Below are 15,288 nucleotides of genomic sequence, written 5' to 3'. Positions count from 1 at the left end.
TAGAATCGCCGAAAATAATGAAAAGGTTAACCAGTGCTAATGGTTTTTTTTAGCGAACTTAGTTATTGAATTGAACTTTCAATTGAATGTAGGAAAGGAATTTCTTGTACTTGACACCGACGAACAAGCCTACACGTAATGTATCTTACGTAAGGTTACCTTGATGACCTTCAGAGATAGCATATAGTTAACATGTCGTCTTCCTCAACACAAACATTTCGTGTTTGTCGCTTGCCGGAAATTCGTTTTCTAACTTGATTAAATGTGCCCTGGTCATTTTGCTGGAATACTCCTTAAAATGTGGACAAGAAAAAAATTAAACCGCTCAGACAACAGTGTGTAATTCAATGTCTTGTTAGAGGACAAAGATGAAACAAAAGCGATTAATTATAAACGGACGGGGGCGTATTTTTGTCGGCGCGAGTTAGGTGATGTCATAAAGATTCCATCCCAAATTTTTACTGCCTTTGCGATTACGAACAACTTCTTGTTTGAATTAATACTTTGCTACCATTAACGATTTTTGAAGTTAACTAGCTGAGTTTGCAGAAAACATTACCAAGAATGTAATTTGGAAATGTGGAACTTGAATTTCGCAGCGCCGGGTGAACGGTAACCAACACGAAATAAGTTAAGGACATCTCAAATTCAATTAGAAATGACGGCAGAACGTTTGTATCTACAATCATAATTTTCATCTCTTATCTCATTCAACACTTACCTCATCCCCGGAAGCAAGAAAAAAATTAAATATTTGTTCAGTTTTTAAAAAGGTTCAAGTGTGCATGGTGTCATTTTTATCGTGATAACAAATCTTCCTTAACTAATGTTAATTAAGCTACACAATTACAAGGTTACATATCTTCCCAGAAAATTTTTTTAAGGGCCATTTTGTGTAAATCGCGAAAAATCATGAATGTCTAACTATTTTATCCCTAGTTAACTTATTTCTCATGGGAAGTCCGGTATAACCCATAAATTAGCTTAGAGAATGGAGGTCAAATAAAGCTAAATTTTTTGTGTCACTACACCCTTTGCATAAAATGCGACACTTTGGAATTTTACAAAGTAAAAATAAAACTTCTCAATTCGATTACTGAGTGATAGATCCGAAACTGCGACACTAAATTCGGTCACAAATGATTCAGGAAATACCAACAAGGCTAGAATGTTAAGAGTTAAGGCTCACAGTCTAGTACAGAGATTCACTGAAGATGCCTCTCTAAAATTCTTATCTTGAAACGATATCTTTTAAAACAATCACGGGACAAAATTCCAAGGCGGATAAATTAAAGGGATGAAATTTTACCCAAAAACAACAACTGCAAGATTAAAACACCGGCTGTGAAAAAATAAAGTAAAAATGTAAACCATCGGTGCGATATTCTTCTAGAATAAAATACATTATACACCGACTTTTGGGGCAGTAGAATCTACTTTTTTTTGTTTACATTTTCATTGCGAAATATTTTGGGGGATTACGTTAACCACTCCCTTGTCGCACGCCTACGAGATATTTACACGTCGTATATTTAAGAATACCTTAGCAACGCAAGCGTGGTTGCCATGGCAAAATGATATAAAAAACGGCGCGGAATGATAGAAGCTCAGAATCGGTAGCTCGAACTTGAAGAGACTCTTTCTACTGAAGAGCAAGTGAACAAGATTAAGAGATAAAGATGGTGCTTTTACAAGTTCTGTTTATCACCCTGTTGTTTGTGGCGACCTCTCTTGCCAGCTGTTTTCCGGAGCACCCGCAAAAACAATTCTGCAAGGCCGATTTTGGTAAGTTTTCATGCATTCAGAGGTTTTTCTTAAATACACTGCAGCCTCTATTTTTTCACCGTAGCGTCAATGCCACAACAAACACTTGGATAGTTTCTTTCTTAGTTCGACCTCGGGTTTCGGTGTCTATTTGCCCAAAGGTTAAGGCGCACAGCCATGAACATTCCAAAAGCCTGTTGTTTTAATTGAAGACTAAATGCAATTTACAGCTTCAGTGGTAAAAAGAAACAACATCCATTCTTAAAAGTTGAAGTGGTACGTCTTAACGTTCACGTCTTCGGTGTGTAATATTAGCTGTAAACAAAACAGCGAAGGGCAAAACCTTGTTCGACGAGTGGGCTGGCTTTTCCTGTAAAGGGTGCGCGTTGTCTGAAAATTCGATAAGCCGATGTATGACCCTTGCCTTTTTTTTGTCGGCTACAGGAAAACTAATAAGGCAAAATTAACAATATTATATTAGCTACTACATGTGGACCTTGGAAATAATAATTCTTTCATCGAATTCTTCTGAACAATTGTGGGGCACCTTAGATCATCCTCTATAACTGCGTTTTTTGGTCGCTTTATGTCAAAAAGTAACTCCCAGTGTTTCGTTTCGTCAGTGAACTGAAATGTAGCTGAGTATCTCTTTGTTATGAATTTATCAGATCAATGACCATTTTGCTATTTGTGACCTCTTGTTGAAAGATTTTTTTTGACTTAAAATGAGTCACTAAAATCAACTGACTTCTTAATGATTTGTGTCATGTATTTTTCAAGATCCGTCTTTATCTTTAGATTGCATCTTTTACTTAGCAAAATATTTCGAGTTTCTCCTCGACGTCAAAGTAATTTTGTATCCGAACAATTTTTGTGCGGTAACATTACTCCTTAAAATTTCGTTAGCGTCAAAATTCATTCACTTCATCAAGAGACATCATTTTTGAAAAGAAACAAGCCTGAACAATGCTGAGTTAGTTATCCTGCGATAGATGGTCCTTTGTTAATTGAAGCCAAACGTGGACGCTTCAGTAGAAGAAAGATATTTCTGGATATCCGGTCCGTTAACAAGGCATCTTTTCAGATTCCCGAAATAATTCTGCATTATAATCCATCAAATATTTTTGCTTGCATGTGATTGGTCTAAACGCGTCACGTGACTGAATGTCCCAGCTAAAACTGAGGAATAGCCGAGATATATTGCTCAATTATTTTTGAAAGATAATTAAAACTATACCCCATTTGACTTTAACAATATGGATATTTGTCTTTGGACATTATCTATTTCTCGAGGCTCACAGTTTTCAGCTAGCTTTGCTCTTGGAAACTGTTCACTTCTCCGAACAGATAAAGTATGCGGACAAATATCCGGGCATATTTTCGCGCCAAATGGAGGCTATTAGTTAATACCCAGTACTCAATGGTAAATTAAACGTTTAAATTCTCTTTGTCGTTTCGTAGTAATTTCATGGGAAAATCATTAAATTGTGACGATGATGGAATAATATTAGAATGCAAGTTTGCCTAAAACTTTTTAAGGGTAAATTCTTTAAAATATACGTAACGACTGTTATCATCTCCACATTTCAGTTGTACACGCCAGAGTCCTGTATGGACCTGAATCTGACTACATGCCAAACAGTGGAAGGAATCCATCAATGAAATATCACGTTTACCAACTGAGGATTCTGGAAATCTTTAAAGGCCGTGACCATGTCCAGAAGAACCTGATTCCCGCTAAAGGCTTTAACTTTGTGAATCTATACACCCCTTCGCCTGGTGTGTCCGCCGCTGCGGGCTTGGTCCCAAACTCCGAGTATCTTCTCTCTGGTAGGGTCGAAGCGGGCTACTTGTACACCAGCTTCTGTAACTGGCGCCAAAGGTGGGCGGCTGTAACGAGTGAGCAGCTGGAAGGAGTGCGAACACAGTACAGCAAAGGATGTCAGTGTTTAATCGGGTTCTCGTTTTGTTTCACCAAAGACTGTCCAAGACTATTGAAAGGTTGTGATGGATTCCCCGACTCGAACTTCGACTGTAGAGCGAAATTTGATCGGTGTGAAATCAACTTCGGCGGCAACAGCTGTAGTTGGCTAAGCAGCAAGCGAAGAGGGCGTTTCCAGCAATGTGTAAACATCTCCCAGCGTTTCTTCCCATAAGTAAATGAAACTTCGTGCAAAATTTCTTAATTAACAATTACACGAAGACTGAGTTTTGTAATTTTATGGTGATGTCAGCAACGAAAACTAACTGACAAAAATAGCGTTTCACTGATTGGAAAAAGCAATGAAAAAACATTTTACTGGTCGAAGAGCTTTAGTGAACAGTGTTTATACAACAACCAATGTGATGTTTTAGCAGGATGGTCATACACAGCTCCTTGAGTCCATAAGGGTATTGATGTAAACTGAAAATTTACGTTCCCACATACCTCTTTCCAAAATGTATCATAGATAAGAGGTACTATATCAAACATTTTAAAAAGTTGTCAGTAGAAGAAATGTAGGTATAAGGAAATGATTTCACGCGCGTCTGATATCAGAATTTTGACAAAACGCGAGTGAAATTATTTCCTAATTTCATGGGAAAACCATTTGATTATAGTAATAATTATGCAATGTATTAATTTTCCTTAGATGATGTACTGTTAGTTTTTGTTTTGAAAATAAAGCTATGTTACTTTTAAAAGCTGCTAATTTTGTTTTATCGAAATATACCGCCGTAAAATAACTCTCTTGTCCTGCATAAATAGTAGCAGCAGCAGTAGCAAAAACGGTAGCTCTTTCATTTTTTCACATCAGCTAATGAACGACTTAACAAAATTACATGGAAACAAAGAGTCACATTTTTACAACACAACGTTTCGACAGTAGACATTTAATTAATTTATCCAAAGTTACATAATATAACGTAAGGTTGGTAACAGAAAGACTTGTATTAAAAAAGAATTAGTACGAAAACGTTCGTTTTCATACAGAAATGGTTCCACCCACCTTGAAGGCGGCAGATTGTCGTATTGAGAAATCTCTCTTGGGATTTTGAGAATAGATACTTTTAGTGTAAAATTTGGTAAATTATTTGTAAGTGAACGTAACAACAATACTTGTGAAACGCACTTGCTTACAAATAGAAAGGTGGAACTTAAATCGGAACCTTATATTACCTTTTCCAATCACACTTTGTCCTCAGATATGTAAGTTTTCTGGAGTTTTTCGGTAAAACGGTACAGTGATTTACATAAGAATGAAGAGTATCCGTTTGCATATGGCTTTGAGCAGACTTGCAAAGATCATGGATATCAATATTTATACCATGCCATAGAAAATACAGCCAATCAGAATACATTCTTGACGGTATTACACTCCGCCCCTCATCGTGCGCTGCGCGTACTGTATTCTATATTTTGGGGGCGTTTTTAATACAAAAATTAATCCACTCACGCTCGATGGCTATCCGTCACTTTCTCGTATCCAACGCGCGCTTGTGGAATAATTGTTAAAAGTATATATAGTCGAAAAACTCTATTAAATGGGAACTTAAGTATTGGAAAAAAAGTTTTGAACCACATTTCCCTCTTAAAAATTCATCGGCCAAACAAGCATATATCACAATTAGGAAAGCATAGTTATAAAATAATGTTCCATAGGAAATTTGAAAGGAGCAAAAACGTGGTCAAAGCCCGATTCGTTACAGACATTTGCCAGGTTTGTATCGATTTGTCAGGAAAAAAGTCAACATTGTTGTTATTAAAAATGTCAAAAATGTCACCGTCCCCTTTAAGTTGTGAGTTTATGTATGAATGCAGGGACGAATCCAGGATTTGTCAAGTGGGGGTGGATGGCCATTGATGCATGGTACCTTTGGGTTGTAGAATGGGCCACACGGTATGCCCGCAAAATGTTTCAATTTGAGAACTGGAACCTAATTTAAAACCGTTCCACCACAAATACTAGCAATGCCACAAAGTAGAAATAACATTGAGGTACCTGTCTAGAGTGTTTCCCTTCATTTCTGCCATAATATTCAGAATTTATTTCAATTATTTTTTTTTCTCCTTCAAAAGGGGGATGGGAGCCACCCAATCCGCCCTCCCCCCTAAATCCTCTCCTGAAATGACTGCTGTTGTATAAGACCCGTCGTTCAATACGGAAATTGTCGTAGGGAAAATAACATCTACAAGTCGGTGGAAGGAAGTCGGTGAAGTTCGTCTAATGCTCGCTTGACTTCTTCGATTTCTGTAGAGGAGAAAAAGAGGACAAGACGAAGGGACAATGTTAATAACTGAAAAAAAAATAATGGTGGAGTAAAATCCATTTAATATGAACAAAAACTACAGAGCACTGAACGGCCGTAAGGACTGCGAGGATCAGCAATGTCGAAAATATCATGTATGAGTTTTAGCGGTTAGTATTTTTGGGCAACATCCCTATATGCTTCATCTCATATGGAGAATGAATAAATTCTCCTTTGCGACTGGATGTTTAGAATGAACCGTAGAGGAAAGAGGGAAAGGTGAATTCGAAAAATGGCATTTTCGTATTCGTGCCTGGAACCTTCACCTATGTCTCCTCATCCCTGTCCCACTCCCCCCCCCCCCCCCCCTGGTAGTTAAGCTCGCCAACGACTAGGGAGTGATGTGCACTAACAGTGTGGAATACCCAGTGTATCCTCGTAAGACAGAACTATGAAAAGTTCATGCCTCTTTTGCAAATCAAACAAAAACGTCACATGTTAGAAAGGTTATTCTTAAGCCCCATGTCCAAACGGGAAATGTTTGGCGATCAAATGCGCGATCAAACATTGTTTGGTGACCAGACATTTTCTCGTTTGGACACCTTTTTTGATCGTATTTTATCTGCTTGATCTTGTTTAATTGTCTATGATAAAATTTGAACGACGGCAGACATTTGATCAAACATTGTAAAACATTTCGTTCGTTTGGACGGTGATCAAACATGTTTAATAATACCGTTTGGCCACTCAGTACATTATCAACCTGTTTGGTCTCCAAACGATGTTTGATCGTGTTTGGACGCAAAACATTTCCCATTTGGATAGGGCTTTAGATTTGTTGTGCATCATCTCTTCAAACTACAAACCTCGATCTCTATGACTGTGAGTTGCTGTTTCTTCAGGCTCGACATCTGATGTAACAGCCATCGATAAAGTACCTAGGAAAACACCAAATTTGGATCAAGATCACGAAAAGCTTCACTTCAAAGCAAACAAAAACGCGTAAGTGGAACGTCTCTGCAGTGGTAATCTGACCTTGTAGTTCTGCACAATCGCTGTTACGTCTGCGTTCGTTGTTTTCAATGTCCACTGGAGGAGTTGACCTTGCTGATGATCCTGAAAGTTTAGAAAATTTTAAATGCTTCTGAACCGCCCTTCGTAGAGAATACCTTGAAAGTGTGCAAAAAGTTGTATCTCAAAGGAGGTCAGTCACGGTATTTTAAGTTACTTTTGTCACGTACAAAATTACCTTTAAATTGAAGGAAACCTGAAAATAACAGTTTACTAAGATAGAAAAACACCAAAGAGATGCTACGATTATCAGTTGAGTGAGGCACAAGGGAAGTTTGGTTACGAAGTTTTGGCTTCAAAATTATGGTGTTGTCACGGGCAACTTACCTCTTTTCCGTTGGTAACAATGTCAACAGCCGTTGGTCGTCTGTCGCGTCGCCTACAATTTCGCGCGCTTTGCTGACTGACGTCAAAGGCTGACAAGTTGCCAACGTTAAAACTTGGTGACCAAACTTTCGCCCCGCCTTACTCAACTGATAATCGAGGTAAACCGTAAGGGAACAGGGATGGTTAAGGATGGAGAAGATCGACACGGATTACAAACGAAGAGCTTGAAAAATTTAGGCTAAACTTTTCAAGATGCGCAAACCGTGACGTAGTTCGATAATAATTGGTTTCACCGAGCCGCTTTTGAATTACAAGCATTTAATGCTAAAATTAAGGGTGTTTTAACAGACTATATCGTTGCTATGATAACTTATTATACCATGAAGATGACTAAACTTCCTTAATAAAATGTGCATCACCCGTCAAAGTATATTACTAGAAGGTGCTGGAAACTGTTGACAGCCACCTTGAGTCGATAAACGTACCGAGACGATCAACACAGTTAACCATCGGGAGACTGGTGAGAATCGGTCCATTCTCCTCGCGCGGACTTGCTGCAGTCACGGTTAACACTGGACCTAACAAAGAAATCGCCGGGATCAGTTTTTCGTACTAAACTTTATGGGTTTATGTTAAATTCTTGATCATGCCTTACCTTCGTTTGAGTCTTTAGAATTCATGAAAGCTGTAGCAACCAGCAACGGAATCACAATACAGGCCCCAAAGGCTGCTGGGAAGGCAACGCGCAGATATTCGCCAATCGATCTGTCAAACAAGATATGGTCTTCTTTATAAATGGTTTAATTCACACTTTGAAACCAATCTTTACTATCACGGATTAAAAAAAAACGCTTTCCTCCTGGGGTACAGCACCCTTATATAACTAAATGATTCTGATCTGATCTGAAACCTGTCTACGTCATGAGTTCGGAGCATAGGCCGCTGACAAAACTCCTCCAATCCCCTCTGTCCCTGACCAGGCGTTCCATCTAAGCCCGAATAAATGATTGGCCTGTGAGCACTGGACATGTATGTTTTTTATGTCGCCAGCTTATAATTTATATTAGCAAGGGACTATGACAGTCTCTTGATATCAGCTACCTCTCTAAAACGAGTGTTTCGCCCAAGGATTCTTCATATCCTCACCTCTCTTTGTTTGCAGGATGACAGATTTGAATCCCGAGCACTGTTACTCCCAGTAAAACTCTTTCCGTACATTCAAAAACTCCTGAAACGTAACTCGCCGTTTCCTAAGATGAGATGTCGAAAATATTAAACAGGTCACAAATTTTTGCTCCAGTAAATCAGTCAGACACTAAGTGAAGTGACAACGGTAGTTTTGGGCCATCTCCTTCGCAGAGGTTTATAGAAGAGCGAGTTTCAACAAGAGGTGGGGGTCCTCTTGTATGTAAACCTCCTTAAGCGTGCTTTTTTTCCGCGAAGAGGAGAAAACACCATCTATCCTTCTGTTACGTTGTAAGCATGTTATGAACAGCGTATTGAAGCTACGTACGTTATTGGTCTCTTGCAGTGACGTGTCAATTTGTGGTAATCCGTTTTCTGATTGGTCTCTTACCTTGTCATTCCCATTCAGTTCTTGAAGTAGCATTGGGGTTATTAAGGTGAGAAGCGAGGACATACAGGCAAATATGACCGCGGGCACATAAACAAGAGAAGTTCTAGCTACTGACTGTAAAGCAAACCACATGCAGGTTCCAAAGATGACGGCAGTAGTGCACAAGATGACGATCTGAAAAAACAAATTCACTCAGAGTTTAAGACAATTAAGGGGGCACTTACTTGGGGCGGAAGAAACTGCAACAAAGACTCTAATTGCAGAATTTGAAGACTAATTTTCGGTTCTTCAAGCAATTGTTAATTACTTCCCCACTAACGAGGAGAGAACGAGCCTAAAACGTTTTCTAAACAGCTTCTGCACAAAGCTAAATGAGCAGAATGAAGCTCTAATCGGACTCTGAATAAAGCGGTCACTTAGTTCAAAATCGGCCATCTTGGATGACAAATGAATGTAACAACCTGCAAAACAAACCGACTGCATCGAGTCAAACTTGACTTTTCTTTGTCTTGGATACCCATTGCGCCAGTAATTATGAGTTTGCTTTCAACCATGGGAAATTTTGGACCAAATGACATGGTTTTTTTTTTTATATAAGCAAAAGTACCATTAATTAACATTGAAATATGTGAAAATTTACCCTTGGTTTTAGCTTTTCTGTAAAACTCTTACACGTTATTTCGGTCACGATACGAGTAGTGACGATTATCAAAGGAAAGCAGGCAACTGATTCCTGAAACAAAATCAAAACAAGAGAAATATGTCAGTGAAATAAAGGTTTAAAAATAATTTCTATTTACAAGGCTAAAAAAGTTAAAAGTGAAAAGCCGAACGTTTTCGACACTCGGTCATCTTCAGGTCATCTTCAGGTTATCACTAAAGTTTGTTTGCTTTTATGCTATGAGTAGAATTTTATGGTGTTTTAAGTATCTTCGCAAGATCTGAACCCCATTGAACTTTCCACTTGTTTATTTATTTATTTATGTTACCAGCAGGGGAGCCTCGTTATGTTTCATCTTGCATTTCCGAAAATATAAATAATTAAAGATAGACGCTGAATACTGATTGCAGCTACAGTAAATATTTCTTACTTTTCGTAATTGAAGAGTTTCGATGAGATATAATGGAAGATAGCACTGTACAATCCGCATGGCGACGTTTGAGAAAAGGAAAATAAATCCAACCTTTAATTGGAGAAAGAGAAGAATTACGATTAAAGGAAATAGAATACTGAATACGAAAAAATTGATCATTAGAAACAAAAGTCTCAAATTAGAAATTCAGAAGGAAGGTTGTTTGAGAAAAAAGTTTACAGCTACCCGTTTGCAATTATATTGAGTCAAGAGAAGATCAAGGTAAGAGAGTGAATCCTCCATATATGCCTTATACATAAGGGAATCCATCTCAAGTTAGACATGGTACTCAGTTCTTGGTTCTCTTGGTTGAGGATATAAATTTGAGGGGGGGGAGGGTGGGGCTCAGTTGTGCTTTTATAACGTGTTAAAGATAACGTCTGCGTCGAGCCAAGTGTTCCTCACCGCTGAGCTAGTCCTGGTTTTCAGGGTATGAGGCGCCTGGAGTATTTCTACTCTCCCCTGGATGGGATGCTAGTCCATCGCAGGGTTATTATCCCCAACATCAAATTCGTCGGTAACCATTTATACACTTGGGTGAAGAGAGGCACTGTAAGGGTAAAGTGTCTTGCCCAAGAACACATCACAAAAGACTGTTTTCGATATATTAAAATTCAGCTTGGCAGTGAGGCCTAGAGGACACAAATAAAGGGAATTGAATGACATGTTTATTCATTTCTTTTGTTTGTGTCCTCTAGGCTCACTATCGAGCTGAATTTTAATATATCGAAAGTAGCCTATTACCCCAGCCAGAGTTCAAACCCAGACCACTCGAGCGTGCTAATCATTTCGTCACCACGCCTCCCGTAAAGGAACAAGAAACTCTCAACTTTGAACTGCTCTACAATCGCGAGATATGTAGGACCATAACAGAGTGACCAAAGTTGGCCAGAAATAACAAAACTTCTGGCTTAGTAAAAACATAGAGAGGTTATGAAAAAAAAAAACAGGATCAGACGAGGTTGCGCGTTACAACGTGAATTAAATTCAGCTGACCTTGTATAACAAAGGTTCCCTCAGCCATTCAGACAAAGTGAATTTTGGCCTCTCTATTCTTGCCACTTCTTGATTTATTATCGTACTTGGTGAAGATACGTCAGCCGTCGACCGTCCACAAGTTTTCTCTGCAGTAAATAAGTTTGGGGTATTTAATGTAAAAAGCTGGAAAACATCATGCATTATTTTCTTTTCCCCTTAAGGTTGACAGAGAGATTAGGTAGATCTGCATTCGCATAAACTAGTCTACGCGTTTAGAGCTTTCGTATTTCTGTAGCAAGAACTAAGCGACTTGGAATATTGCTAATCCCCTTGAATGTGCCGTTTGCGTGTCAATCGCTTTTTGTCCACAATATTTTGCCAAATTTCCCTGACAGTTAACCGCCATCCATTATACCCATGGGTGGAGAGAGGCACTGTGAGAGTTAACTGTCCTGCTCAAGAACACAAGGCAACGACCCCGGTCAGCGCTTGCCTGACCAGGGGCCCGTTCCTCGAAAGCCCCGGAAACTTTTCGGACCCGTAAAGCCAGTTTTAGTTCATCTGTATCTAAAAACGGAGAAGTGTATACGCCTGAAACTTCTTGTTTGAAGGGAACCTCTGACCATATTAAGAATATATGAATAAAACAGCTCTGTAATCATAAGGTTTGAGATTTTGCTATGGTTTTCTGGGTGCGAAAACTTTTGGGGACCTTCGAGAAACGGACCCCAGGACCGCTATAGATCTAGAGTCTAGTGAACAGGCCCCCGCGCCACAACATAAGTAGTTCATTGTAAATTTATAAGGGACCTGGAATCGATTGAATACCTTCATCTTGTTTTCCTTCAGTGGGAAGGTCAGCTTGTGGTCTGGGTTCTAAAACGGTCAAATGAAAGGCAAAGACGAAGAGAAAGCCAACTGGAAGAAGAATGACTGCAAAACGCTGAAGCAGAAAATAATGTTATCAGAAAAGGAAATGTTGTATCGGGCAATTTTACTTGCAACACAGCCTATTTGTTGAATTTTAACTGATCGATAGAACTAAAAGAAACGCAAACAACGTAAGGACCTTTTTTTTGGCTAACCGAGTGTGTACGCTTGTATTCGTCTGGGTAATTGCCTGCGTCAGGCTAGTGGCCCTTACAGCCGCAGCTTATTCCGGTTTCTGTGGCATGAAGTGACTAGGAGTATAACTATCCCCCCTGGATGGGATGCTAGTCCATCGCGGGGTTACCCCCAGCTTTAATTTCACCGGTACCCATTTATAAATTTGGGCGGAGAGAGGCACTGTGAGAGTAAAGTGTCTTGCCCAAGAATGGAACAAAATGAACCCAGTCAGGACTCGATCAAACGTCCAAAACGCTATCCATTGGGCCACAGCGCCTTCCCCTATGGTTCTGAAGGGTTATTGTACGTTTCTAAGACCTAGTCAAACGTCGTGCTACTGCCGTGCCAAACTCAAATGAACTTGTCCCGGCAGTAACATGACAAAATTTCAAAAATCGAATTTAATTCAGTCGCACCGAAGATCGGAAGAAGTTTGCTTTACTGAAGACCATTTTAAATTCTAGAAAGCAACGGCATCTGATGCAGCACTCCATGAATTCAGCTCGACACGGCAAGCCTAGTGGTGCAGGTGCCGTGCTGAACTTAACTCAGCCTCCCGAACTGAGTGGTTTCAAACATTGTGCTACTGTCGTGCTTAAGTCGAATTTAATTCTTGAATTTAGTTTGCTGACACGGCAGTAGTACCAGGTTTGGAATAGGGCTAAGCTTTACTAAGGCAGTTGCTAATGGTTTACAAAGCTAGTGTCATTCAAGTTAAAATAATGATATCAAACAAGCGCCCAATCGTTGGTACACATAACACTTACCGTAAACTGCTCGCTGACATTTGGATTCACTGTGTCTTCTGAACTCTGCTGCAGTAAAGCCCAGAGCAAGATATACAGGCACACCTTGCAAACACGAACAATAGATCTGTGAACAATATTGACAAACGTCAACACCTGGTCAACAAGCTGAAGATATAAAATGATAGCAACGCTACACAATTCTCTCTAAACGTATTGACATCTTTATGTTGGCTTAGCAAAATTCTTCAGCCAATCAAAGAACAAACAGCCGCAGGTGTTTTTGTGATCTGGTAATTTTTCCATGGCCACAGATTAGGAAGCCATCATAAAGATGTCAAAAAAGCGACAGAAAGCAATAACGACGGCGACCCCGAGGACAACTCCTAGTAAAAAATGAGTTTATATTTTACCTTCGAATTTCTAGATCCGTTCAGTGCGCCTTTTGGTCTCAGAACTTGCTCAAGCTCAATATGTAACGCCAGCGTTCAATTCCAAGTGAAAATACGAAAAATTAGCCGCCGTCGTTCGCATTCTCCAAAATACGCAGAACTTGGTCATTTCACGTTGTTGTTTTGCAGAGGACGGCAAAGGAATGTACAAAGATTTATAACGCACGTGCATAGCCATTGTTTTGCTCATTAAACCTTTTGTTTAGCGACGTTCTAGTTTCCGTTGTCATTTTGGTTTGGTAAGCTCTCTAATTAATATACCAAGCTCAAACAACGTTGATCCCAGGATATCGACGTTGAGCTGGAGAGAAGAATTCCACCTATCCGTTTATTCAATTTTGTTTTTTTGCCTCTGACCAGATCATAAGGGAATTAAGAGTAGTTTCAAATACAACACTCATAGTCACTCAAATGAGACTGATTCGGCTGTGCATGAAACATCTGCGGAAAATAAACTAAACCCGGCGCGCAAGCATATACAATTTTCAACTTTTCATCATGATAAATAGCTATACATTTCCAAAGAGATGAAAATAAGGTATGAAAAGAATAAACTGCGGTAATTCTTTTCCATAGAATTGAATATTTTGTTTAGAAACAAACAAAAGACAAAAGCATTTCTTTATATTCTATCTTTCATCTCGGAAAACAATCTAATTCACTTTCTCAGCTGGGATGAAAACCACAGTTTTTTCGAGAACTTTTTTTTGTTTCTGTCCCTGAATTACAAATCTACTAATACCTCTCAAACTCGATTTCTTTTCTGCACGATTTATTTTTGTCTGACCTTAAAACGTTACCACGTTATTTGACATTTTCTTAGTCTGTGAACATTAAAATATCTGAGTGGATGTTTGTAGTATTTAGTTCCCGTGTTGTGTGTGTCAGTGGAAATTGTATTTTTAATCACCAATTTATGCATTTTAAAATAAATTTTAAGGTTCTTGGAAAAGCTGAGATACAAAACCCTTCAGACTTTAACAAAGCTACCAAAGAAGAAATTATATAGACTTAGCATTACATTCAAAGCAATTACTTTAAATTAGGACCAGAAAAAAACAATGAAAAACTACATTCAATATTCGAGGTTTTGTTGGTCGCTTGCGGTGATTAGAAAAAAGAGAAACACGAAATATTATTCATTTGCGCTTGGCCTAAGATTCCCTGTAAGCCTACCTGGACGTTTCTGTATCTTTTCCGTTCTCCGCTCGTATTTCTGTCATCAAAGAATAATAACTGACTTCAGCAAGCGGCCAGCAAATCGAAAATAAAGCCACGGATGGTAAATAGTATGCCCCTAAGTCTGTATCAGAGCTATGATCTCCGCAAAACAAACATGGTGTAAAAGTAAGCGGCCAGGCGAACAGTACACCAGCAGAACTAACAATATGCCTTGCTTTTCGTCTTCCATACGCAGCGAAGGAATTCCACAAACGCTTGTCGCGGCCAAAACTGATCAAAAGAAAACTCGCGGCCATGAGAATTTGAGAAATGAAGAAGATAATTCCAACCGTAACAGCGGACAGGCCAACAACATTCTGAAAATAGAGCAGGGCATAGCTGTACCACACGCTCGCCGTTAGGTTGTTAAGTATATGACCTGTCTTGCAGGCAATACGGTTTCTTATCGACGGTGAATCATCGGCGTCTGGTATTGTTTCCTCAATGATGTCATCTCCGCCATGGTTGCTACACACAGCTGTAATATCACGAGAACTTTCCATCCTTCATGTTGTGAATTTCGGAGGCAAAACGGAGATTGAATTACGGAGAGCGACAGAATGATTCCCGTAAACTTGACACTGCGATTTAAATTCTCTCATACGCCAAACTAGTAAATGCTGAATACCTCATCTTATATATCAACCATCAATCTTCATTTGCTGACGTAAATCATTATCTTC

The 15,288-nt window shown here is 39.2% G+C and overlaps 2 protein-coding genes across 2 annotated transcripts; one reads left to right on the top strand and one right to left on the bottom strand.

Moving 5' to 3' along the window:
* Window positions 1–1,281: 1,281 nt before the first annotated feature.
* Window positions 1,282–4,253, top strand: LOC145497125 (metalloproteinase inhibitor 3-like). The gene is made up of 2 exons (XM_081476920.1): window positions 1,282–1,785; window positions 3,355–4,253. The coding sequence occupies exons 1-2, from the start codon at window positions 1,680–1,682 to the stop codon at window positions 3,918–3,920; spliced, it is 672 nt and encodes a 223-aa protein (XP_081333046.1). The 5' UTR covers window positions 1,282–1,679; the 3' UTR covers window positions 3,921–4,253.
* A 369-nt stretch (window positions 4,254–4,622) lies between these two features.
* Window positions 4,623–15,232, bottom strand: LOC145497633 (major facilitator superfamily domain-containing protein 12-like). The gene is made up of 13 exons (XM_081477455.1): window positions 14,561–15,232; window positions 12,954–13,059; window positions 11,908–12,022; window positions 11,098–11,225; window positions 10,060–10,152; window positions 9,609–9,701; window positions 8,969–9,142; window positions 8,539–8,642; window positions 8,048–8,157; window positions 7,878–7,970; window positions 7,030–7,110; window positions 6,861–6,932; window positions 4,623–5,996 (listed from the first exon to the last, which is right to left on the bottom strand). The coding sequence occupies exons 1-13, from the start codon at window positions 15,106–15,108 to the stop codon at window positions 5,935–5,937; spliced, it is 1,779 nt and encodes a 592-aa protein (XP_081333581.1). The 5' UTR covers window positions 15,109–15,232; the 3' UTR covers window positions 4,623–5,934.
* Window positions 15,233–15,288: the final 56 nt, after the last annotated feature.

Source organism: Orbicella franksi, chromosome 9, assembly GCF_964199315.1.
Source record: "Orbicella franksi chromosome 9, jaOrbFran1.1, whole genome shotgun sequence".
Lineage (NCBI taxonomy): Eukaryota > Metazoa > Cnidaria > Anthozoa > Scleractinia > Merulinidae > Orbicella > Orbicella franksi.
The sequence above is the reverse complement of the archived record's forward strand: the minus strand, read 5'-3'. Positions and strand labels throughout refer to the sequence as shown.

What these genes read in the sequence shown, in the direction of transcription:
- LOC145497633 (XM_081477455.1), bottom strand. Translation starts at nt 15,108, where the DNA reads ATGGAAAGTTCTCGTGATATTACAGCTGTGTGTAGCAACCATGGCGGA. An exon ending in ATGTCAGCGAGCAGTTTACG is followed by an intron (nt 12,023 to 12,953) that starts GTAAGTGTTATG and finishes TTTCTGCTTCAG; the next exon opens with CGTTTTGCAGTCATTCTTCT. An exon ending in AAACTCTTCAATTACGAAAA is followed by an intron (nt 9,702 to 10,059) that starts GTAAGAAATATT and finishes ATTTTGTTTCAG; the next exon opens with GAATCAGTTGCCTGCTTTCC.
- LOC145497125 (XM_081476920.1), top strand. Translation starts at nt 1,680, where the DNA reads ATGGTGCTTTTACAAGTTCTGTTTATCACCCTGTTGTTTGTGGCGACC. An exon ending in ATTCTGCAAGGCCGATTTTG is followed by an intron (nt 1,786 to 3,354) that starts GTAAGTTTTCAT and finishes TCCACATTTCAG; the next exon opens with TTGTACACGCCAGAGTCCTG.